The sequence below is a fragment of the Lichtheimia ornata genome (genome assembly GCF_029851405.1).
Source record: "Lichtheimia ornata isolate CBS 291.66 chromosome Unknown scaffold00002, whole genome shotgun sequence".
Lineage (NCBI taxonomy): Eukaryota > Fungi > Mucoromycota > Mucoromycetes > Mucorales > Lichtheimiaceae > Lichtheimia > Lichtheimia ornata.
In genome coordinates this window covers 811416-833932 of record NW_026695322.1, presented here as the reverse complement: position 1 = coordinate 833932, position 22517 = coordinate 811416, and the positions used below count along the sequence as shown (strand labels likewise).

The 22517-nt window shown below is 43.7% G+C and overlaps 7 protein-coding genes across 7 annotated transcripts; 4 read left to right on the top strand and 3 right to left on the bottom strand.

Moving 5' to 3' along the window:
* Window positions 1-160: 160 nt before the first annotated feature.
* O0I10_000796 (uncharacterized protein) lies at window positions 161-3116 on the bottom strand (the record flags this gene model as incomplete). The annotated part of the gene is made up of 3 exons (XM_058480901.1): window positions 161-2619; window positions 2695-2805; window positions 2873-3116. The coding sequence occupies 3 exons, from the start codon at window positions 3114-3116 to the stop codon at window positions 161-163; spliced, it is 2814 nt and encodes a 937-aa protein (XP_058348465.1).
* Window positions 3117-3186: 70 nt separating this feature from the next.
* Window positions 3187-3797, bottom strand: O0I10_000795 (uncharacterized protein; the record flags this gene model as incomplete). Its single annotated transcript, XM_058480900.1, has 2 exons — window positions 3187-3241; window positions 3301-3797. 2 exons carry the CDS (start codon window positions 3795-3797, stop codon window positions 3187-3189), a joined length of 552 nt encoding a protein of 183 aa, XP_058348464.1.
* A 266-nt stretch (window positions 3798-4063) lies between these two features.
* On the top strand, window positions 4064-6603 carry O0I10_000794 (uncharacterized protein; the record flags this gene model as incomplete). Its single annotated transcript, XM_058480899.1, has 12 exons — window positions 4064-4111; window positions 4185-4259; window positions 4317-4355; window positions 4424-4636; window positions 4703-4825; window positions 4892-5119; window positions 5175-5247; window positions 5306-5332; window positions 5392-5423; window positions 5485-5718; window positions 6336-6454; window positions 6528-6603. 12 exons carry the CDS (start codon window positions 4064-4066, stop codon window positions 6601-6603), a joined length of 1287 nt encoding a protein of 428 aa, XP_058348463.1.
* A 744-nt stretch (window positions 6604-7347) lies between these two features.
* On the top strand, window positions 7348-8185 carry O0I10_000793 (uncharacterized protein; the record flags this gene model as incomplete). Its single annotated transcript, XM_058480898.1, has 4 exons — window positions 7348-7497; window positions 7613-7695; window positions 7772-7999; window positions 8062-8185. The coding sequence occupies 4 exons, from the start codon at window positions 7348-7350 to the stop codon at window positions 8183-8185; spliced, it is 585 nt and encodes a 194-aa protein (XP_058348462.1).
* Window positions 8186-8456: 271 nt separating this feature from the next.
* O0I10_000792 (uncharacterized protein) lies at window positions 8457-11543 on the top strand (the record flags this gene model as incomplete). Its single annotated transcript, XM_058480897.1, has 4 exons — window positions 8457-8633; window positions 8699-9468; window positions 9565-9727; window positions 9783-11543. 4 exons carry the CDS (start codon window positions 8457-8459, stop codon window positions 11541-11543), a joined length of 2871 nt encoding a protein of 956 aa, XP_058348461.1.
* Window positions 11544-11929: 386 nt separating this feature from the next.
* Window positions 11930-13005, top strand: O0I10_000791 (Ras-like protein 3; the record flags this gene model as incomplete). The annotated part of the gene is made up of 6 exons (XM_058480896.1): window positions 11930-11955; window positions 12035-12063; window positions 12139-12213; window positions 12293-12374; window positions 12436-12629; window positions 12785-13005. 6 exons carry the CDS (start codon window positions 11930-11932, stop codon window positions 13003-13005), a joined length of 627 nt encoding a protein of 208 aa, XP_058348460.1.
* A 6948-nt stretch (window positions 13006-19953) lies between these two features.
* On the bottom strand, window positions 19954-21579 carry O0I10_000790 (uncharacterized protein; the record flags this gene model as incomplete). Its single annotated transcript, XM_058480895.1, has 8 exons — window positions 19954-19983; window positions 20060-20679; window positions 20740-20844; window positions 20904-21059; window positions 21120-21133; window positions 21197-21329; window positions 21399-21440; window positions 21519-21579. The coding sequence occupies 8 exons, from the start codon at window positions 21577-21579 to the stop codon at window positions 19954-19956; spliced, it is 1161 nt and encodes a 386-aa protein (XP_058348459.1).
* Between the last annotated feature and the right edge of the window lie 938 nt (window positions 21580-22517).

The window sequence follows — 22517 nt, the reverse complement described above, 5'->3', positions numbered from 1 at the left end:
TTGAGTTTTCATTATGTTACATAAACAATGAACTGAATAATGAATGAATGAATGATAATGTCAACACAAAGAATTGATACAAGCTATAAGGGGCATAAATTTATAACAAGCAACAAGGATTCAATGCATGCAACAAATGTAAGCCATTTATTTCATCCAGCTATCCGGTATACGCATTAATGAACCTTTCAATCAATGCATCGATATCCCATTGCTCTTCAACAACAGTGATTCTATCATGATGATCCCAATTGCCTACATAGACTGAGCGTGTGACACCAAAGCTGAATCCAACGGTGATGGCATGATGCTGATCGAGTGCATGTCTTTGGGATGCTTGGTATTTCCGCAACTCATTTAAGCGTCGATCGTATTCTTCCTGCCGTTGTTGTCGAGAACGATCTTGTTGATTCTCAGCTGTTGCTTCCCTTGTTGATCGTAAACCACCAAAATCAGCAGCAACAAAACGTGGCAAACGACGTAGTATATGGGTTTCAGTATGTTGTCCTCTCTCTTGGTCTTGTTCCTCTGTGGGTAATCGAGGTGCAGCCACCGTGGGTTGTCGAGATCGAGGTCGTGCAGTCAAATGATGAGGGTAAAGAAGGCTCGAATCACGTGAATTGTAAGAGGAAGGCGTATGAGATGATGATGACATTGTAGGTGAAGGTGATAAAACATGTGCGTCGGCAGTAGTGATAATTGTTGGTTGCTGTTGTTGCATGGTGCTGCTGCTGGTGGGTTTGGCTTGAGTGAGTGATGAGCTACTACTATCACCCCTTTTTGCAATTTGTTTGGCCACCTTGAAGCTACGTGATGTAGGTGATACACCACGAACCCACACATGCTGTAATATAGATCGACCAGACCCTCTCCCCGATGCATCTGCTGATGTGGATGTTGGTGCTTCAGCCGATGATTCGGATGATGATGGCTTTTTTGCATGCTTCCCATTCATGATGGCTGGTTCAGAGATACGTTCCAATAGCTTGGGTCTAGGTCGTATAGGTAATGGTTGTTGGGCGTCTAATGGCATGCTGGTGTTACTTGTAGTAGTAGTAGCAGCAGCAGCACGTGTCGGTGACAAAATCTCTCGATGTTGTGTTTCAGAGCTTGTAGAATCGGTCACTGTGAATACAAAATGATCGCTTGGTTGCTGTTGTGGTGCACCAATGCCATCGGGTTGATCAGAGTTGGGATCATTCAAAGTCTGCGTTGGGCTCATGGGTTGATTAAAATAATCAATCTCTCGTGGATGAAACATGCGCATGGGTGCCTTGCCCTTGATTTCAGACATGGTCCTCCGAGCCAAAGACGATTTGGGTAATTCCTCCATTTGTATCTTATCACCCGGTGTACTGCTTTTACTCGCACTTGGGAACAAGAGTGGATTATCAGGCATTTGGCTTCCAAAAGTAGAGCATGTATCCACCGTTTCTCCTCGTAACATACATGGCCGTATAAATTTGGGTTGTCCTTCACGTTGCAGCTGCTGTTGTTGGCTTTGTCGTCGACGTGTTGCATTCAAATTCTCTGACAATGACTCGGCCAAGGATTTCCTGTTGGGCATCATGTTCATATTCTCGGTCACTTCCACTGAAATATGATCATCATCATCATCCTCTTCATTCGCTGGCTTGATACGACATACAGTGACAAGGAAAAAATGCATTGCCATAGCAAATCGTGGATGTGTATAGGGTTCAACAAGGTTTCTTGAATCCTCCATGCTTCGCCATAAGCTACCGGACATGCTGGCACGTTTCCTTCCAAAGCTACGAGCTCTGTTGTTCTCATTTTCTGGTTCAAGTGGCCATTCTTGGTTGAGTTGTTGATCAAATCGATGATCGGATGATGCTGTGACACGATGCATTGGTACTGAATGGCTGCGTTTATGGCGAGCGGATCGCCTTCTTCCTTGTTGCTCCAAGTCTGGAGATGCCGAATTCGATGTTATGCATGAAAAGAAGCTAAAGCCAAAGGATGGTCGTTGTCGTTCCAAAACTGGCATTGATTGGATACCAGGTCGACGACGTTGCTCTGCTGGTTGTTGTGTATGCGTCATATCAAACACGGGTCTTTTACGAGGTCGTTGTGGGATTTCAAGTGTTGGTGATGGTTTTCTAATCGGTGGTGTCAATTGTGGAAATGTTGATCGACGTGTGGTGGATATTGTAATTTCATTTTTGGACATGAGGGCGCCCACCATAATTGTCTTTCTTCCTTGGCTGCTATTTGACGACGATCCATTACTACTCGTAGCTTCAGAATCAGGCGTACGTGGATGTAACAACATTAACGCAGCATCAGCACTAAATGATCGTTGTGATGTGATGCTGGTGCCAGACTCTGTATGCTTCAAAGTCTCTCGAGGATGCTGTTGTTTGTCATCAGGGAATGCTCTCTTGTCGCTCGTTTTGGAATGATATGAAACTTGGCCTGTGCCAAACTTCCCGCTGTGAGCAAGAGTGCCACTTGTACCAGTGCCCTCCTCATCATCCAGTGATCGTATATCCACCGAAAAGTAGTCATCCACGTATCGCCTTTTCAGTTGTACAGCAAGCTCGTGTATCACCGCTATTACTGATGGATCTGAAAAGAATACAATGCTCACCATGAACCCTATTCAAATAGTGTTGCTGGATCAATGACATGTCGTTATCATCCCATGTAGTATTTGTGTAAAGATTCTCTCACCTAAGAGATTCGAAAATAGCATATCGAGCACAAAGATGCAGAATGGAATATAGTCTTTTTGAATGGCTGCAATTTGAATACCCACACCCCACATCTTGGATATCAAAGGTACTACATTGTACGTTCAAGGGTGGTGAACAAATGGACTTGCACGTGATTCAATGAAGAACATACATACTGATGGGATATCCAACGCATCGAAGTACCACTTTACGAAAGACGACGGCTCTACTTTGTGTATTGCGTTGTTCTGGTGGTGGTCGTTGAAGGCTTGGTGGTCCAACAACTCCTGATTCAGCACTTCCAGCCATGTTTAACGAGCCGACAAAGTAACTTTTCTTGTGACGGAATTTGTTGATAGCGAGGACAGCACACACAGCAGAAATCACCGAGGCAAGCAGTAGCCATGAGTAATACCACATCTGTTTCATGAATAAAAAATGTTGTCAGTTGGAACGTTTGTCCGAGAGGTTCTATTGACCGCTGGTATGATCAACTTGCCCATTTAAACGTACGTTGAAGACGACCGACAAAGTAATAATGGTACCTGAAACATGAAAAAGGTCAACATCATGTATCCATGGCAACCAAAAAACCAAATTTTACCAGCAATTGTTTTGCCCAGAGTTCTTTGCCGGGGCTGTAGCAATAGCGAGTGGCATGACGGTTGCTAATACGGCGGATATGGTGATCAAAGCGTAATAGTATTTCTCCAACTTGACAGGATGCGTGACGCGGACAATGAAGATCATGACGAGGTTGAGGCCCACCATGGCTAGGCTCATAGTGCTCATTGTATCAGTGGCGATGAGGATATAGATTAACACCCGACAAGCTGAATTGTTGTCCTGGATAGCGGGAGTCGGCATTCCAAAGACGCAATAGATGATGTTGCAGAAGCATGAAAAGACAATCAATCGAAGAGAGACTCGATTCACCATTGGGGGTCGGTACCACATAATGAAAAAGAAGGTGATCAAGACCAGGATGTTGCATACGATAGAAACAATAGCACTGCTGACAGCTGATCCAATTAATGCTGCATTGCCACTAGGTGATTGCACTTGGTCAGCTATCTCTTGTGGATCAAGACCTCTCACCATAAGAAAGATGATGTTAATGGTATAGTAATAGTACAATCAAAAGGAAAAAGGGGTACTTTACCCTATATGTTCCCGAAGAATGAATATAAAAGCGAAACATTGAAGATTGGACTATGGCAAGACCAATATGGATGGATGATGTCTTCTTTCAAGGTACAAGTGGCTGAGGTTTGATCACCGGCGGCTCTCCTCCTCAATCTCTCTTTTCAAGCAGACGTCCCTCCACCACCTCCTCTTCTTGACAGTGCCGATTCCTTAACGCAGCAATGGAGCCTTTACGCATGCTTGAATTCTACTCAGGCATTGGTGGCATGGTATACAGCTGGCAACGTAATGACACCGCGTCCCCATTTTCTCATGGACTTGTTTCAATCGATCGACGCTTAGCATTTTGCAGCCACTCTTGCCAAGTGGGACTTTGAGATTGTGAAGGCGTTCGATATCAATAACGTTGCCAATGATGTGAGTGGATGATGTGCATAAAAAGAAGGTTTGCAGCTAATGGGTTGTGGATATCAGGTGTACAAACATAACTTTGGATCGAAAACGGTGGGACAGGTAAGTGTGTTTGGGGGATGATCAAGGTGCATGAATCAGGAGAAAGATGTTGACGTTCTTATACACAGCGACAAATTGAAGCCTTGACATTGGAGTATTATGATCGTGTGGCTGCAGATGTATGGACCATGTCACCGCCATGTCAACCTTATACGCGTGTGGGATTGCAGCAAGGAAGTCAAGATGCTCGATCAAGAAGTTTTCTCTACTTGTTGGATGTGTTGAAGAAGATGGTGCACCGACCAAGGTATATGCTTGTTGAAAATGTCAAAGGATTCGAGGTGAGAAATCTTGTACTACCCTCTTGTTCATGCATGCGAGGCTAAATCCAACATGTTGTAACCCAGGAATCGGATTCAAGAGACATGCTTGTTGAGACACTCAAGGAATGCGGATACATCTTTCAAGAATTCTTGCTCACACCTCTACAGCTTGGGATCCCTAATTCTCGTATGCGTTATTATTTGCTGGTAAATGTTGCAGTGATGTGTGTGGTGTAACCATGATGATGATACAGCTGCTCATCCTTTTATCAGGCAAAACGAGAACCAAGCAGCTTTGCATATCCCCCAACAGGCACCATCCTTGGCTTTATACCTGGATCAGAAAAGATGTCCAACGAGTTTATCGACAACCGCAATCGATCTTTAACCAACGAGGACCAATTGATCAACGCGTCTACATCCGCTGTCAACGTGGCCCAAGTGTCAGAATACCTCGATCCCTCAGAGGAGAATTTAGATGCTTATTTAGTGTCGGACAAGGTATGATTGCGTCAATGTGATTCTATACCAGGTTGGATTAAATGTAAATGAATAGGTTTTATTCAAACATGGACATGCATTTGATATTGTCAAGCCAAGCACAAAGCGTAGTTGCTGCTTCACAAAAGGTACATTGACTAGGAGTGGATCATTGAATGTTCATAACCTGATTCGAGTGCATGTTAGGATATTATCATTACGTGGAGGCGACTGGTAAGTCCTATCCTATGAAGGTGATATGAATAAGGATACTCAAAGTGATATTCTTCTAGGCTCGGTTCTGCAAATGAATGAGGATCTTGATGTAAGTATCGCAGCTTTGATATATGGATGAATGGCTGATACATAGCTGGGCACGCTTGTAGACCGATGACACCTTTGGAAAAGCAACTGCCAAAAAGGAACAAGGTGATGAGGAAGGAGCATTGGAACTTTTACGGCCATTACGCCTACGTTACTTTACACCGCGTGAAGTTGCCAACTTGATGGGCTTCCCAAGCACGTTTTCATTCCCAGAGACAAGCACCTTGAAACAGAAATATCGAACGCTAGGCAATAGTATCAATGTACGATTAGTAGCTGAATTGATGAAATATCTAGTAAAGCATGAGCAAGAGTAGTAGCATCCATGACATTATACATTTGAAGGAAGGATGTATGTACCAGAAGGCGTTGTTGAGTCTTTGTGTAAGATGCAATCGAGATCTTGTGTGTGTGAATGAACGCAAACGAAGGCTATAAATAACGAGAGCTTAAGGAGAACCATGATCAGGTGCACATTCATTTTCTACCAAGATGGATAGTAGTAATTACATCCCTGCGGCTGCGGTTGCTGCAGCTATCCAGCATTTACACAGTTTTCATTATTCTATCCATACGAATTGGAGCCATATTCATATCATCGACGTTATTACAATGTATCCATGTATTCGTCACAAGTGATGGTTGCCATGGAGATCCCACTAGCAGCGGCAGCAGCTTGACGAGTTGATTTGCCGATGCTGCGACAAAAAAATTTATTCACTGGAGGAGTACGATTATCTTCCCTCTCTCTCTCTTTCACTCACTACTACATCATGGTAGGTGCCTCGCCATTTCACACCTTTGCAATGCCCTCCATTTCAGCATGACAACGAATCACGCTTGCCTCTCATCTTCAACCCATCGACCATTGTGTGAATGGAAGACTCATGACGACGCCATAACAATACAATAGGGTAAAGTCCACGGTTCGCTCGCTCGTGCTGGTAAAGTCAAGTCTCAAACCCCCAAGGTTGCCAAGCAAGAAAAGAAAAAGTCCTTGACTGGTCGTGCCAAGAAGAGACAAGTGTACAAGTAAGTAATAGATATACATGACATGCAGCACAAGCATGGATGATTCACATTGGGATTATCTTTACAACAACAGCCGTCGTTTCGTCAACGTCACTACTGCCATTGGTGGCAAGCGCAGAATGAACCCTGCCCCCACTCAAGGTCCTTAAATGCCATCTTCATCCATTACGACTTTTGATCAAATAAAATAACAACACTTGCTTCAAAGCAACAACACCAACATGTGAATCGTTCATTTGCCCAAAGTGTCGTGGCTGAGTAATCAGTACTTTAATCCTTGCTGCTTCAGCCATCTCATGAGATACAACAATGGAAGGGTAGATATTATTAGAAGGTGATTAAGTGTGTTTAGCAGGATAGATATACTTGATTTGGATCATGATTTAAGGGACAAAAATACATATTACTTGGCTGCGTGCATAAGATGTAGACGTGGGGTAACCCAGGATTTTGAAAAGACGCATGATAGTGGAGGCACATGATCATTGTGATATGTAGGCTAACTTTATCAGACTCCTCACAGTATAGCTTAATATTCTTTCCATGGATAGAATGAAATCATTGATACTTGGAAGCATCTCTTTAGGTGGTAGTCATGGCGACGAGTAGGAGGGGGATGGGTGTGTGTGTTGTGTGTGTGGATCATTTCGGAGTTTGGGCTACTTCTCGGTCGATGGTGGCCATTGTGAACCACCCTCTTCTTTTCGGTAGGTAACGAGGATGGCTAGTGGGATGAGGATGGAGGATGAGAGACAAAGAGAGAACAAGCGAGGATATCAAAGGATGGATGATGAAATCAACGGATGAATCGATTGAATGGATGGATGAGATGGATGAATTCAAAGAACCTCTTTTAACCTAATGATGCGTCAACTTGCAGTTCGACGACCGTGATGGCTTCGCACAAGATCACTAAGCTCGCTGGAGCTAAACCCACTGACGAATTCGAGCTCAACGTTGCTCAAGCTCTTGTCGATTTGGAGAACAATGTCGCTGATTTGAAGAAGGACTTGCGTCCTCTTTCTATCACTGCTGCCAAGGAGGTACGAGTTATACAACCCACGCTATTCCACCACCACCACTACCAACACCACACACGACCCACCCCACGAGCACGAGAACGAATGATATTAATCATCAATTGATGCGACTTTATAGGTTGAGATTGGTGGTGGCAAGAAGGCTATTGTCATCTTCGTTCCTGTTCCTCAGCTCAAGGCTTTCCACAAGATCCAACAAAGGTAATTTGATATAGCCAATTGATAAGGATCTCTCTCTCTCTCTCTCTCTTTATTTACATGTGGATGATGATTATAGACTTACTCGTGAATTGGAGAAGAAGTTCTCTGATCGTCATGTTGTCTTTGTTGGCCAGCGTCGCGTTCTTGCCAAGCCTAGCCGTCGCTCGAACCCCAAGCAACCTCGTCCCAGATCTCGCACTTTGACCGCTGTCCATGATGCTATCCTTGAGGATCTTGCTTACCCCTCTGAGCTCGTTGGCAAGCGTACTCGTGTTGCTGTTGATGGCTCCAAGACCATCAAGGCGTAAGTAGCATTTGCAATGTGAGATAGAGATAACTTGGATACTGATGATGGGATGATTTTAGTTTCCTTGATCCCAAGGATGCCACCTCTTTGGAGTACAAGCTCGATACTTTCTCTGCCGTGTACAAGAAGCTCACTGGCAAGGCTGTTGTCTTCGAGTTCCCTACCAACGCCGAGCTCTTTTAAGCATTTGATTTCTTGTTGCAATACACACAATCCACCATACAAAAAAAAGTATAAACACGAGACATGTTCTTTTTTATAGTTGGGATGTGATGGGAAAATGATGAGTGTCAGTCGTTTCATGTAGTTAAGGTTGTGCAGGATGTAACCATGTTGAGTCTATGTAATTGTAGCACGACCTGGCACCCACTGGGTTTTTTTCTTCTTTTCTTTCTCGTCACTTTTTCTCTTTCCTCGTCTACTTGCTTCCCCTTTCACTTTTGCCATTTCGTTCATGGAGACGCAATTTGCGCCAATGAAGTCTCTGGGTTACCCTTCCCAGGAGATAGTATCCAAGCCAGCCAAAGATGTCAACCAGCAACTTGCCGACCAACGAAAAAAGCTACAAAAAGACACAGGCTTTGGTCTTTCAGTCAAATCATATCAACATTACAATGGTCCAAGGAAGAAGGTCAATATGCAATAGGCGTGTTCAATGTATATCAGCTCAATGTATTATTTTTCCTTTATGAACAGAGTAGTCGCTCCAGGACAAGGTCATCGCCTAATGCGCATGGCGGTGGTCATAGTAACACGGAGGAAACGGCTTCAAGAGCCGAGGGATGGAACATCTCGTGGATGGGTGTATACGGTCATGTTGTGGAGAGACAACAAGCCTTTTCGCCATTAAAGCAACCAGGAGCACCCTTCATCAGTGCATCAGCGAATGATCGATTACTACCACATGCTGACGCGATATATTGGCCACCGCCTGAAAATGAGTTGCCAAGACAAGATCAACGAGAGCTTGTGGATCTATTTTACACGCACTTTCATCCACCAACACCTGTCCTCCGACGCTCGGTTTTCGAGGCTGAACTTGAGAAATGCATCAACAATGAACAATCATCCTTTTTATCGCCATTCTTTTTCTATTCAGCATTCACCATAGCAGCACAATTTTCAGACCGATTGAGAGATACGAGGCAATCTTTTTGTATGCAACAAGCATTGGCTTTTCGTCAAGTCTATTTTGGTTATCCATGCATCAGCTCTATTGCAGCTTTGCTTATGTTGTCGACTTTTATGGAACGTACCAAGATCCACCCCTACACCAACTATTCTTGGGCATTGGCTGGAGAAGCCTTCACCATGGTGCAAGACCTTGGCCTGCATAGAATGTGTAACGTAAGCCCAAACCCGGCTGATCAAGAGCTGGCGGCTCGTGTCTTTTGGGTTGCCTTTGTATGTGATCGTTTGCTATGTGTGGTGACAGGTCGGCCTTTTACCTTTGACGAAAAGGACATGTGAGTTTCAGGCATCAATACTTTTTATTTACAAACAATGCGTAGCTGACAAAGCGAACCTCAACGATTTGGGTTTTTGATCTATTCCTTTTCTAGTGATGTCACACTACCTAAGCTCACTGAAGAAGAGCGGCAGGATCCCGGGGCTGAGGTGTATCTACGCAACTTTAACTGCTTGATCGACATCAGCAAGGTCATTGGTCGTGTCTTGCGCTTTAATTTCTCGGCTCAATCGGCTGATTTCCGTGCTCCTTCCCTGGTAAATAATAACAACGTTATTGACAAAAAAGTCCACTCACATACAACTCTTTTAGCATCAAGAGGCTATGCTTTCTACATTGGATTCATGGATAGCTTCATTGATGAAAGAATCCATGGTCGACAAGTATCCACAAGGCGTTGTCGGGATTCAGCGACTCTTTGATATCCAAAAGATGCTCATGTTGTATTGCATGTTGATTCTCTTACATCAGCCTTATGTGGATGAGGTGCAAACAAAACCTGGCTATAGCAGAAAGAACTCTGAGACACGACCCTCCTTTGAAATATGCTCAGCGTCAGCGACCATCATCATCCACACTGTTTATCAGCTTCCGCTTGTTGATTTGCAATACCTCGTCAATCGATCCGAATCCTTGTATGCCATATTGACCGCCACCAGATTACATCTCATGAATGCATCCTCCCAACATGACGCTGAAACTATCATGAATGGTGAAATCAACTTTTTACGTAGCATGGCCGTTCTTGAGAAGCTCCAATCACCGCCCAAATCATCCTTGACACAAACCATAAGTGCATTTCAAGAACGCTTTGATAGTCGACCTGATTCAATTCTTTCGGATTATGCAGCGGATCTTATACGCAAAGAAGCATGCACAGCACAAGCCAGTACACCTTTCTACTTGCAATTCACCCCTGTCTTAAAAGCAGCAGGCGAATCATCACCCGCCATTGAACATGCTGATACTATCGTATTTGAACAACACGTACCACCAACACCACAACCATCCACTGAACGATCCTTCAACATTAGCAGTAACAATAGCAACAACAATAGCAGCAACAACAATAACAACAACAACAATAACAACAACAACCATAACAACGCACGTGACAATAACAATACAAGTCGAACGGGTGCTGTCAAATTTATCCCATTCAAAAAGCCGCCAACAAAGACGTCAAGAAAACGACGCGCAGGTGCACCTGTACCAGCATCATCATCATCATCAACAACAACGCCAACAACACCAGCATCATCTTCAAGTACAGTAGTTTCAGAATCAAGTGGGTATAATGGCAGTGTCCCCATGAATCAATCAACACAACATCAGCAGCAGCAATATCCAGCTACCACAACAACCGTTGCCACGGATACGCCTTTGGCACAGCAACAATCACAGCCTCCATTAACATTTAATTCCACCTTTGATGATATCTTTGTGACAATGGCTTCCGAACAACAGCCTTTATTTGGCGCGGCTCCCTTTGACAACGCCCATGCTATGCAGATGGAAGGAATACCAAACATGTCCCTGACAACAAGTAGCACCAATCATTATGTGTCACCTGCAACTGTTGCTGCTACCAGTAATACAAGCAATGATCCTCAACAACCATGGGTTAATATGGCTAATGGAGGAAGAGATGATGAGGAGCAGACTTACTTTTTCCGTCAAGATTGGGCATTGGACCTACCTACCTTTGTTCCACTTGCACAGCAACAACAACAACAACAATTACCATTACAACAACCACAAGAGCAGCAGCAGCTGTCAATACAACCACCACATGACCAACAGCACATGCCATTACAGCAATCCCATGAACAATTATTACAACAACAACAACAACATTTGCTAGTACAACAACAGTTGCAGGACCAACAACAACAACAACAGCCGTCATTCCCACCACCATCAACATCAGGAATAGATCCACAGCAATTGCAGCCACAAATGACAACAGTAGCAGCAGCGCCTGCCATGGTATCTGGATTTTACCCGCATCATGCTTGGAATCAGCAACCACCGATTGATGTATGGGGGGCAGCATCCAGCGCATCCACTTGATAATGATGATGATGATTATTTCCCCGCCCAATCTTATTCCCAGCCTTATTTTGTTTGTGATACCCATTTTCATTCTATTGCAACCCCAATATCCATATATTATATAACATCATGCATCCTCAAATGTTTATTATTACTTAGTGTACAATATAAGAGAAAGAGTGAGAGAGGGCCATGTTGTGTAAGGACCCTGCAGTGCAACATGAAGAGGATTGGATGGGAGAGATTTGCTGATCACTTTGAGGTGGTACCAGTTTAGAATTCATTCTTTGGATTGAATGATATGTAAGAGTGTGTGTGTGAGAGCGTACGTGAGAGACTTTCCGATCACTTTCTCCTTCTTTTACTACTACTACAACTACTACTCAAAACACCTCTTGCACACCATGTCGAATGCTTCATTCCTGCGAGAGTAAGATGACATTTCCCCTTCACCCCATTCCAGTCTTGCTACATACAGGCACACAGTGTTGCTGACTCTCGAAGTTCAGGTACAAGATTGTCATTGTCGGTGGAGGCGGTAAGTAGTAGTGGTCCATGCAAACACACACACCTACACACATTCTATACACCCTTCTCATTCGCTTCATCAAAGGTGTTGGCAAGTCGGCTCTTACCATTCAGTTTATTCAATCGCACTTTGTGGACGAGTATGACCCCACTATCGAAGGTATGTAAGCAGGCAGTAGTAGCAGCAGTAGTAGTCGCTCTCCTTATATCATGTGATTAACGACGCGTGCATCTACAAGACTCGTATCGCAAGCAATGCGTGATTGATGATGAAACGGCTCTTTTGGATGTCTTGGATACGGCTGGTCAAGAGGAATACAGGTAAAAAAAAAGCATCATAAGGGAAGAATGATCTACGTATCTTACATGGGAATGCTTTTAGTGCCATGCGTGAGCAATACATGCGAAATGGTGAAGGCTTTATCCTTGTCTACTCTATCACATCCCGTTTATCTTTTGAAGAAATCAGTACCTTCTTTGAACAAATTCGACGTGTAAAGGACCGCGACTCTTTCCCCATGGTGCTTGTCGGCAACAAGTGTGATCTCGAATCCGAACGACAGGTGTCAAGTCAAGGTAAATCAAGGGGATCATGTGCACACACACACACAATGGGATGAGGAGTCGTGAAGGGAGCTTTTTGTATGCAGCGGAGGAGGAGGGGAGGGAAAGGGATAGAAGGAGATGGATGGATGAGATGATATTGATATCTTCTATTTCTCTTTTACTAGAGGGCCGTGATCTTGCAAAGACATTTGGATGCCCGTTTAGTGAAACGTCAGCCAAACAACGTATCGGCGTGGATGAATCATTCTATGATGTGGTACGCGAAATCCGCCGGATGAACAAGGATCAAGAAGCACGCGTCAAAGGAGGTGCTGGTTATCGGGACAATTTCGAGATGGAAGAGGGCCATGGTAGTGGCGGCTGTTGTGGATGTACACTCATGTGACGTTTATGCACTATGATCAAGGAGTCTTTTTTGGAAATGACATTGAGTTTTGCCAACCCCCCATTTTCTTTATACACATACCCATCTAGATGCTATAGTAATCAAATATATTGCCTTTTTGTATTCAAAAGCTTTTCTTTTATTGGCTGCGTACAAGCTTAATGAGACGATGGGTTTTGAGTTCTATGATGTGCATGGATTCCAAGCATCACGTTGTTGTTAATGTCAGCTGCCTGTTTTTATCATTTCACGCGAGTCACCTATCTTCGCAACATCATTAATCAACCCATACATATTAAGGTCCACTGCTACATGGTAAGTATGATTTTTTAGCTTCCATATGGGTTCCCCTTTTCTGAACAGCTTTGTATTTACAGGACGTTGCAGAAACGAATGCAATGATATTGCAAGATGCTTTCAACCGTGATAGTAGCAACGTTGGCAGTCAAAGGGCCCCACATCCTACCGGCTTTATTAAGAAAACATGGCTTTGTCCTTATTTTGCCGATACTAACATACCACCCTTCACATATTACTAGCAATTACCACCCGCGTATCCATCATACACTTTTAGTCGCACTCATCAATGATACTCCAAATACACTTTTGTGCTGTTATTAATAACGATATATACGTATACATTCTTCTGCCAAAAGAAATCTAAAACTGCCAAAAAAATGGACCATCGATGCTAGATACATAAGAGCAAATCGCCACTCTGTAAGTTGCATCGCTTGACAAGACACCATGTGATGACACACTCTCGACAACAAATGCCAAACGTAGGAACACTTCTTCAGATGATGCATAATTGGGTCGCCAAGCTGCTTAAGGAGAGACACTAGCAAGATACATGCAATTAGTTTATCAACAAAGCAATTCAAAGCCGAGTGTTTTTTGTTCTTACCTCGTAGCACAAGCTCTTCTTATGCCACGTATTCCAACAAAGCAAACGTCAAGGCTCAGGCAGACACACCATAATCACCATAATTGCCCCTCCGCAGCTTTATCGCTTGACAAGATGCCATGCTGGTGACACACTCTCGACAGCAAAATACCAAACGTAGGAATATTCTTCAGATGATGCATGATTGGATCGCCACGCCGCTTAAGGAGAGACACTGGCAAGGAGGTATCAACGGTTAGTGTATCTGCAAAGCAATCCAAAGCCAACACTTTTACTCTTACCTCATAGCACAAACCTCATGTATTGTATTCCAACAAAGCAAACGTCAAGGCTCAGGCAGACACCATAATTGCCCCTCCGCAGCTTTATCGCTTGACAAGATGCCATACTGGTGACACACTCTCGACAGCAAATACCAAACGTAGGAATACTTCTTCGTGATGCCAGTTGGATCGCCACGCCGCTTAAGGAGAGACACTAGCAAGAGGTATCAACGGTTAGTATATCTGCAAAGCAATCCAAAGCCAACACTTTTACTCTTACCTCATGCTTTCTATCTCTCATGTATCATTGTATTCCAACAAAGCAAACGTCAAGGCTCAGGCAGACACACCATAATTGCCCCTCCGCAGCTTTATCGCTTGACAAGATGCCATGCTGGTGACACACTCTCGACAGCAAAATACCAAACGTAGGAATACTTCTTCAGATGATGCATGATTGGATCGCCACGCCGCTTAAGGAGAGACACTAGCAAGAGGTATCAACGGTTAGTATATCTGCAAAGCAATCCAAAGCCAACACTTTTACTCTTACCTCATAGCACAAGCTCCTCATGTATCATTGTATTCCAACAAAGCAAACGTCAAGGCTCAGGCAGACACACCATAATTGCCCCTCCGCAGCTTTATCGCTTGATAAGATGCCATGCTGGTGACACACTCTCGACAGCAAATGCCAAACGTAGGAACTCGCCACGACACCTAGGGAGAGATACTAGCAAGAGGCATCAGCGATTAGTATATCAGCAAAGCAATACAAAGCCAAGATTTTGGTTCTTACCGATCATAAACTCTTCAGATTGTTACTTATTCCAAATAAAGCGAACACCAAGGCTCAGATAGACACACAATAATCGCCTCTCGGTACGATGCTTCGACACGGTCTTGATGGCAAACTGTTAACTTCGTTTGGGGAAAAAGTGTCGTCCGCAGTTGATCACCTTGGGTTGCCATTCGTTGGTTGCCATATCAATCTCAGCTGACCTAGCGACAGCACCATCCGCAGCCCTGATCACCGATTTATTGTCGTTACTCCTGTAGCCATCCTCGAAGCTCGAACCACTGTACTTCCAGTCACATCCAAATACGGTTATTCAAATTGAATAAAGAGATTCTGTAGCAGACGCATATGGGGCATCATAATTTTATACGATAGATCTCCAGGTCATTCATGGTCCTTGATAAGGATAAAATGCTTTAGCCAAAACGACTCTCGTGGTTTAATAGGAGGAGGTGTAGGTCTTTCAAGAGCTGCGGATGCTTGTGCTGGTGCAGATGCTACCATCATGGTTTTAGTGGCGGGATGATATGGTGATTCCACTTTGTCATATGAGTGAGCTGGTTGATGATGATAGTAGGATCCATCATGCATTTTTCCACCGATAGAATTGACCCTTCAAGTCCTGTCAAATGTTTTAATGCGACCTTTGACTGCTGTATGCTCACCCGCCCAAAGAGCTGAGCATCAACTCATGCTGTCTACTATCAGCATGTGAGATAGGAAGCTTGGGTACATGTAACAGTGTTGTGGCAAAAGAACAAGAGCATCTCGATACTACGACGATGTAAATGATCCAACCTCGCTTCCCGACCTTCTATTTCTATTTCCCCCCTCTTCAATCCAGAAACCAACCAAGTGGACCACATCTTGCTCATATCAGATACCCCAAGTATCCATTCAATGAAAAAAGTCGAAGAATAGTACATAGTAGCGTGGATGTTTATCGGGGATTGTATGATAAAGTTGCAAATTGAACAATATACGGGTGAATCACATAGAATGGGCAGGGATCATTGTACTATGTATTCTTGATTGCTGCCGCCATAATCATCCTTCATCCATGATTGCAAAATAGCTGCTGCATGCATTGAATTGAGTATCCCAATATCATCCATGGCTGCAAAACACCGTTCGTCCATTCCATTCAATCCATCATCATCCTCGGCCGTATCCACGTGACACGATCCATCTTCGTTCCTGCTGGCGACGCGCCAAATAACCAAATCAACATTCCTACCCCATCACTGCACTTGATTGCATCCATCCATCATAGCCATTGTAAGTCCAATGTTGCCACTCGTATGCTTCCTTTTCCATCCGGCTGCTTTGGTCAATCCCTTTCTTGGTCATTCTCCATCGCTGCTCAACAAAGTGAAGTTGTATCGTGATGTAGTTGATTGCTGATATGGCATCATCCGTTCGTATCCGTAAGTATCAAAGCAAGTTGCTGTACGTAAATCAAGTTGCTTCTATACAATGGCTAGCTGCTGTTTCACGTGAAAAGGCTGTAAGACATGTTGCTGCAAGTAGCTGAGACAATGAAATAGCACCTGCTGTCACGTTTGGTGGTGGCAGAGGAGTGTGCAAGAGCGTGTGTTGTAGTAGAGGGACAAGGTTGTGAATGCTGTTTGAATCAATGGAGCAAGACCTTGCTAATAGCAACTGCTGCAATGAATGCTGTTACGATTGATCGTAGCAGGAAGCGCGCAAAGGGTGTGGTGTGTCAAGAGATTCGTGTGTTGTAGAAGAGTAACAAGAAAGCTGTGTACATGCCATGCACTTGCCATTGAGTCAAAAGCTTTCGGATCAAGACAATCGCAGGATTGACATGATGGGTTGAAGCAGGACAATCGTTCGTAGATAGTAGTTGTATATTTGAATGGGGCAACAGTTGAGAATGAGAGGAAAAGGGAAGAGCTGAGAGTGGAAGAAGTGGAAATTAAATAGGTCGGACACCTCCTCTTGTATAAATGCATGAACACTGTACATCAAACCTTGATATTGAAATTGCCCCTCTCGAACCTAAAACTTTCACACAATATGCTCTTGGTCATACTGATCAACATGGTCTTAAAAAAGACCTCATGTCCATTATAAAATATTGAATGGGAGGGTGCAATGTGGGTTTGCTATGTAAGTCGGAAATGGAGGTCATCCCCGGATTCATGATCTATGGATACAGTATGTATTATCTTGGGATTCCCCATTTCGAACCTGAAACTTTGTCAGAAGATTCGCTGCAACATGCTGATCAACTTCATTCATTTAAAAACCATACACTTCATTAAGGGTGTCTTGAATGCGGGAGGGCCCAAACGGTGGATGATGGGCAACAAAAGAGCGGACGGCCCACCGCCCCGAAGTTGCTCACTTCCAACTTGAGAATTGGTCAGAAGGGTGCTCTCGAGCATCCTGATTAACTTTTTCTAATAAAAACTTCACGCTTCATTTGAAAATTTGGAATGGGAGCGTCCAAAAGTTTGAAAGACGGAGACATTCGCAGGGTCTGCGATTCATTAATTTTCAAGTTTGCTGTTCCAGCGTAGCTCACTCAAATCGGCTCGGATCAAGAAACTTGAATGATGGAAATGCTCGGCTGGAGCAGGAGAATCGTTCACATGAAGTGGATTTTGCAACAACGCTGATTGTGAAAAAATGGCTGCTAGCGGGCAGTATATGGGCTATTGTCAACAGTATACAGTATCATCCTTCCATCCTTGCAGTCATGCAAAGTAGCTGAGTTACACAAAGAGGTTCCTCTGCATCTTTTGCTCTGCCAGAGTCCACCTACTTGACAATGAACAAAGACCACTCTTCATATAGCATCACGCTTACAAACATAAATGTGCCTGTATCTCCAAACTTTACAATGAAACGTGGGGTTTTGAATAGAGCAATGGGCTCGGCTTGGCCAACAGCACCTTGTGTGAAAGTTTCGCGTTCAATGTCGCAACTAGCCCAAAAAATATTTTTTTGGTCGTCGTCGAAGAGGAGGTCCACCCCCAGATCCAGTTTGGCTGGTGGCGACATTGCGAAATCTGGGATTGGCAAGCTTGATCGCGAAACTTTCGCACAAGGTGCAGTTGGCAAAGCCGAGCCCATTGCTCTATTCAAAACCCCACGTTTCATTGTGAAGTTCGGAGATACAGGCATCTTTATGTTTGTAAGCGTGATGCTATAATTGAAGTGGTCTTTGTTTAATGTAAAGTAGCTAGACCCTGGAGAGCCAAAGATGCAGAAGGACCTCTTTGGGTAACTCATCTAAAAAATCAGGACTTCAGGGACAATGCATGATAGGTACGCAACCCTCATTTTCAGGTCATACATTGGCAGCTAATAGCCACTTTTATACAATCAGCATTCACGTGATGGGAATGATGCTCCTGCTCCAGACATTCATTTCCATGATTCAAGTAGCTTGATCCGAGCTGATTTGGTTGAGCTACAGTCGAACAAGGATTAATCAGCTGAGACATTCGAATGTATGCTGATGTATGGATTGATGTAATCTCTTTTTGACCGTAGCTCAGCCTAATCAGCTCGGATCAAGATAATTGAATCAAGGAAATGAATGTCTGGAGGAGGAGCATCGTTCTATTATGATGGAATGCACAAAAGTTCGGAATGCACAAAAGTGGCTATTTGCAGCCAATGTATGGGCTATTGTCAATAGTATGCAATATCATCCTTCCATCCTTGCAGTCATGCAAAGTAGCTGAGCTACACAACACGACCCTCTGCATCTTTTGCTCTGTCAGGGTCCACCTACTTGACAATGAACAAAGACCACTCTTCATATAGCATCACGCTTACAAACATAAATGTGCCTGTATCTCCAAACTTTACAATGAAACGTGGGGTTTTGAATAGAGCAATGGGCTCGGCTTGGCCAACAGCACCTTGTGTGAAAGTTTCGCGTTCAATGTCGCAACTAGCCCAAAAAATATTTTTTTTGGTCATCGTCGAAAGAGGTTGAGCCCCGGATCCAGTTTGGCTGGTAGCGACATTGCGAAATCTGGGATCGCCCACGATGAACTTCATACTTTGACACAAGATTCCTTTGACCCCGGCAAGCACGTTGATCTATTAAAGAGCCCACGTTTGATTGTAAAGTTTGGAGATACAGGCACCTTTATGTTTGTAAGCGTGATGCTATATGAAAAGTGGTCTTTGTTTAATGTAAAGTAGTATGACTATAATAGAGCAAAAGATGCAGAGGGCGTGTTTGTGTACCTTGAGTCATTCAGCACAGGCGATGCATGATTCTTGTACACTATTTAGGAATAGTTCAAAATGCCAGCTAATAACCTTAGTCCTCCCATTCTCCATTGTTGTCCACTCCAATGCATACGAACGATTGTCCTGCTCCAGCCGAGCATGTCCATCATTCAACTTTCTTGATCCGAGTGGATTTGACTGAACAACGCTCAAACACAGAAACATCATCCAATATCAGAAGAATCAAATTGGTAAGTTATTTGTAAACTGCCACTTGATACAGTATAAGTAAGAAGGGATCAAGACGCATACAACACTGGTAATGGAAAGTACCTAAATTTAGTTAAAGCGGGGGGTGATGGACAAGCTTTCTACCTGCTGTGTCATTGTTTTTCTCGTTGCCGTTCTCTGAACCTCGTTATCGTTCTCAATGCCAATATTCATTTGCTGATCGTCATCGCCTTTCAAGTGTTTCACACAAGATGCTCTCGACCACGTCGATCAACTTCGTTTTCACAAAGACTTCACGCTTCATGATGAAATCTTTGAATGGATGGATGTAATGTGGAAGAGGCTATGAACGGAGGATTGAATGCCATTCAACGACACAATCAAAAGCTCACAAGTGAAGCGAGCAGCCCCTGCTGCTAGCCCAAATGAGATTATTGGAATTGAATAATGAATGCAGATATATGTATTAATGCGAGGTGGGTAAATACATTGAACTTAATGCGGCTACAATGGGGGTATACATAATGAGTCTACTCCAACTGAACGTAATTGGCTGGGAACTACAATGGTGTAGAAGCAACCTGTAAGCAACTTGTACATCAAACGAAAAACTTCCCCCTCTACACAAAAACTTACCACACCCGTTTGGTTGCCGATTTTGCCAGTCCACCAGTCATCTTGACTATCGGTCTTTTCGATGATGACGATGACTTGTCCTTCTTCAAATGATAGATCCCCTGGTTGTTCACCTTTGTAAGGATATAGTGCTCTAGCCATGGGTTCTCGTGGTTTAACAGGAGGAGGCATTGGTCTTCGTGGAGCTACTGGTGGTGGCGAAGGAGCAGCTGCAGATGCTGGCATCATGTTTCTAGTGGGCGGTGATGATGGTTGTGCTGGTTCCATTTTGTCGTATGAATGAGCTGGTTGATGATGATATGCAGGTGGTGGAGGTGATCTTGCTTGTGCTGTAATAGCAGGTGGTCGTTTAAGTGTGCCTGGTTTTGATATAGTCGTACTTCGATACACCTTGCCAGTGCCTTGATCATTCCCATTTTCATCCAAATCACCACGTCGATAAGATGCCGCTGTGTTGCCCAATGTGTGAAATTTAGCACCCAATGCCCGATACAATGCATCCGCTTCTGGTGGAGGAGGAACAGTGCCATTGAGCAATTCCTTGGCTGTTACTGATCGACCATACATCTTAGTGTTGGCATCCGACCTGGTGATAATAACCGATCCTTCCAATGATACGCCTAACGAAAAAGGGTTCATCAATACATATCCAATCCATTCATCTCTTTTACTCCCTGTACCTGCAAACAATCCACGGGTTTTGCTGTAAGAGTAAATGGCAGCAATATGTTTCAGAGTAGCAGCCCCTGAAGCTTCAGCATTCCTTCCAATAGGTCCGGCAGCCACTAGATAATGCCTTTTGTTAAAGAAGATATCCTTTCAATCTCCCTTCTTTTGGATTTACCTGATATATTGGTTCCAAGTGTGATACTTCCAAAGTGGCTGAATGTCTTGACAGCTTCCTTGGTATTCAACACGAGTACAAAGTCGGTCAACTCGGCACCAATCTGACCCCCTGCCCCGATACCTCCAGTTGCAATAGCAGATGGAGCGGACCAAGCTATACAAAATCATCGAATGAGTCATTGTTGTCAAATCCACATGATATAGAATCACTCACAGCCATCAGGTAATCTAAAATTTGAATAGTGAGCCACAACTTATGCATACATGGATCATGTTTCTTCCTTTACATACCTTGCTACTACCAATCCTGATCCACCACGTGCCGTGAAAAGAAAACCGCCCTTTAATACCGTGTATATGGCAAGACCTTTAGCGTTGGCAAGGATGGATGGTGGGATGATCTTGTCAAAGCCTTCTCCAGGATCTATTACACACGCAAAAGGGCTCTTTAATATGCATATCCCCATCGTTTCCTTTTGCTTGATCTACTAACCAATAAAGCCGTTAAGGATACGGGCAGCTTTCTTGCACTCGCCTAAAGGTTTACAAAACCAAGTGTTAGTTGAGAACAATATGCTCATTGAGTGACGACCGTACGAGTAATGACACTTGCCAGCAAGCTTGGTAGGAATGGGAGAGTTGATGTTGAATGACGGGGTGAGTTTCTTTTTCATGATAGGTATAAGAGTAAAAGAAAACGATGGAACAGATCAGGAGACAGAATTGTGGCGCACCTTTATATAACGTGTGCTGCGCAAGCTTGGCACGGATCATACTCAGCTGTTGTCTTGTGCATTAATCAATGACGTATGTGCTCCTCATCTTGTGTAATGACAACATCAGCTGGTTAATTTTGGTTGTTGCCATCGTGTTAGTCAACCATAACCATCTCATCAACTTGACCTTTAACAACTTTTCGACCGCTTTCATCTCTTCTTCGTACCAATGAGACACACGCACACACATCCTCTTCTTCTGCATTACCTACAAACCTACCTTTGTGAACACTTTCTGATCCAATTCTCGGGCTGGGAGCAGCTTCAATTGTTACTTTGACGATGGTGTAAAGCATTGATCCCATCGTATCCAGGTAATATCATATCAAGCTGATAATATGCGTAGCCATGGAGACCTGTCGGATGGTGTCGTGATCTATACTTTGCTGCAACAAGGTAGGTGTAGAGCCATTGGTTGATAATCCCATGAGTCACATGCACTTGGCTCGTGCAGGCCATCCATGACAGCTTGACAGAGTCCACAGCTACTAATCATTGTGCTACTGCATGCTAGTATCCTCACTGATTGATGCTATAAGACGCACAGAGCTATAAATGTACATACAAGCACCATGACCCGTACATCGTTAGCAACCAACAAGGTACCTAAAGCTCCATGTTTATAGAATGCAATTTCCTTCGACATAATAAAAGTGCATCATGTATATTACTTTCCAGCGGATAACGGTATATCTCTTACTACATCATCAAAATCAATAAAAAGGCTCATGGATGATAGATTTTGTCTAGAATGGTTTAAGTATGAAACAGATGAACAATGTAATCAATTTGAGAAAGGAGCTGTGGAGTACTATTGGGTATTTCTCACGGCTGAC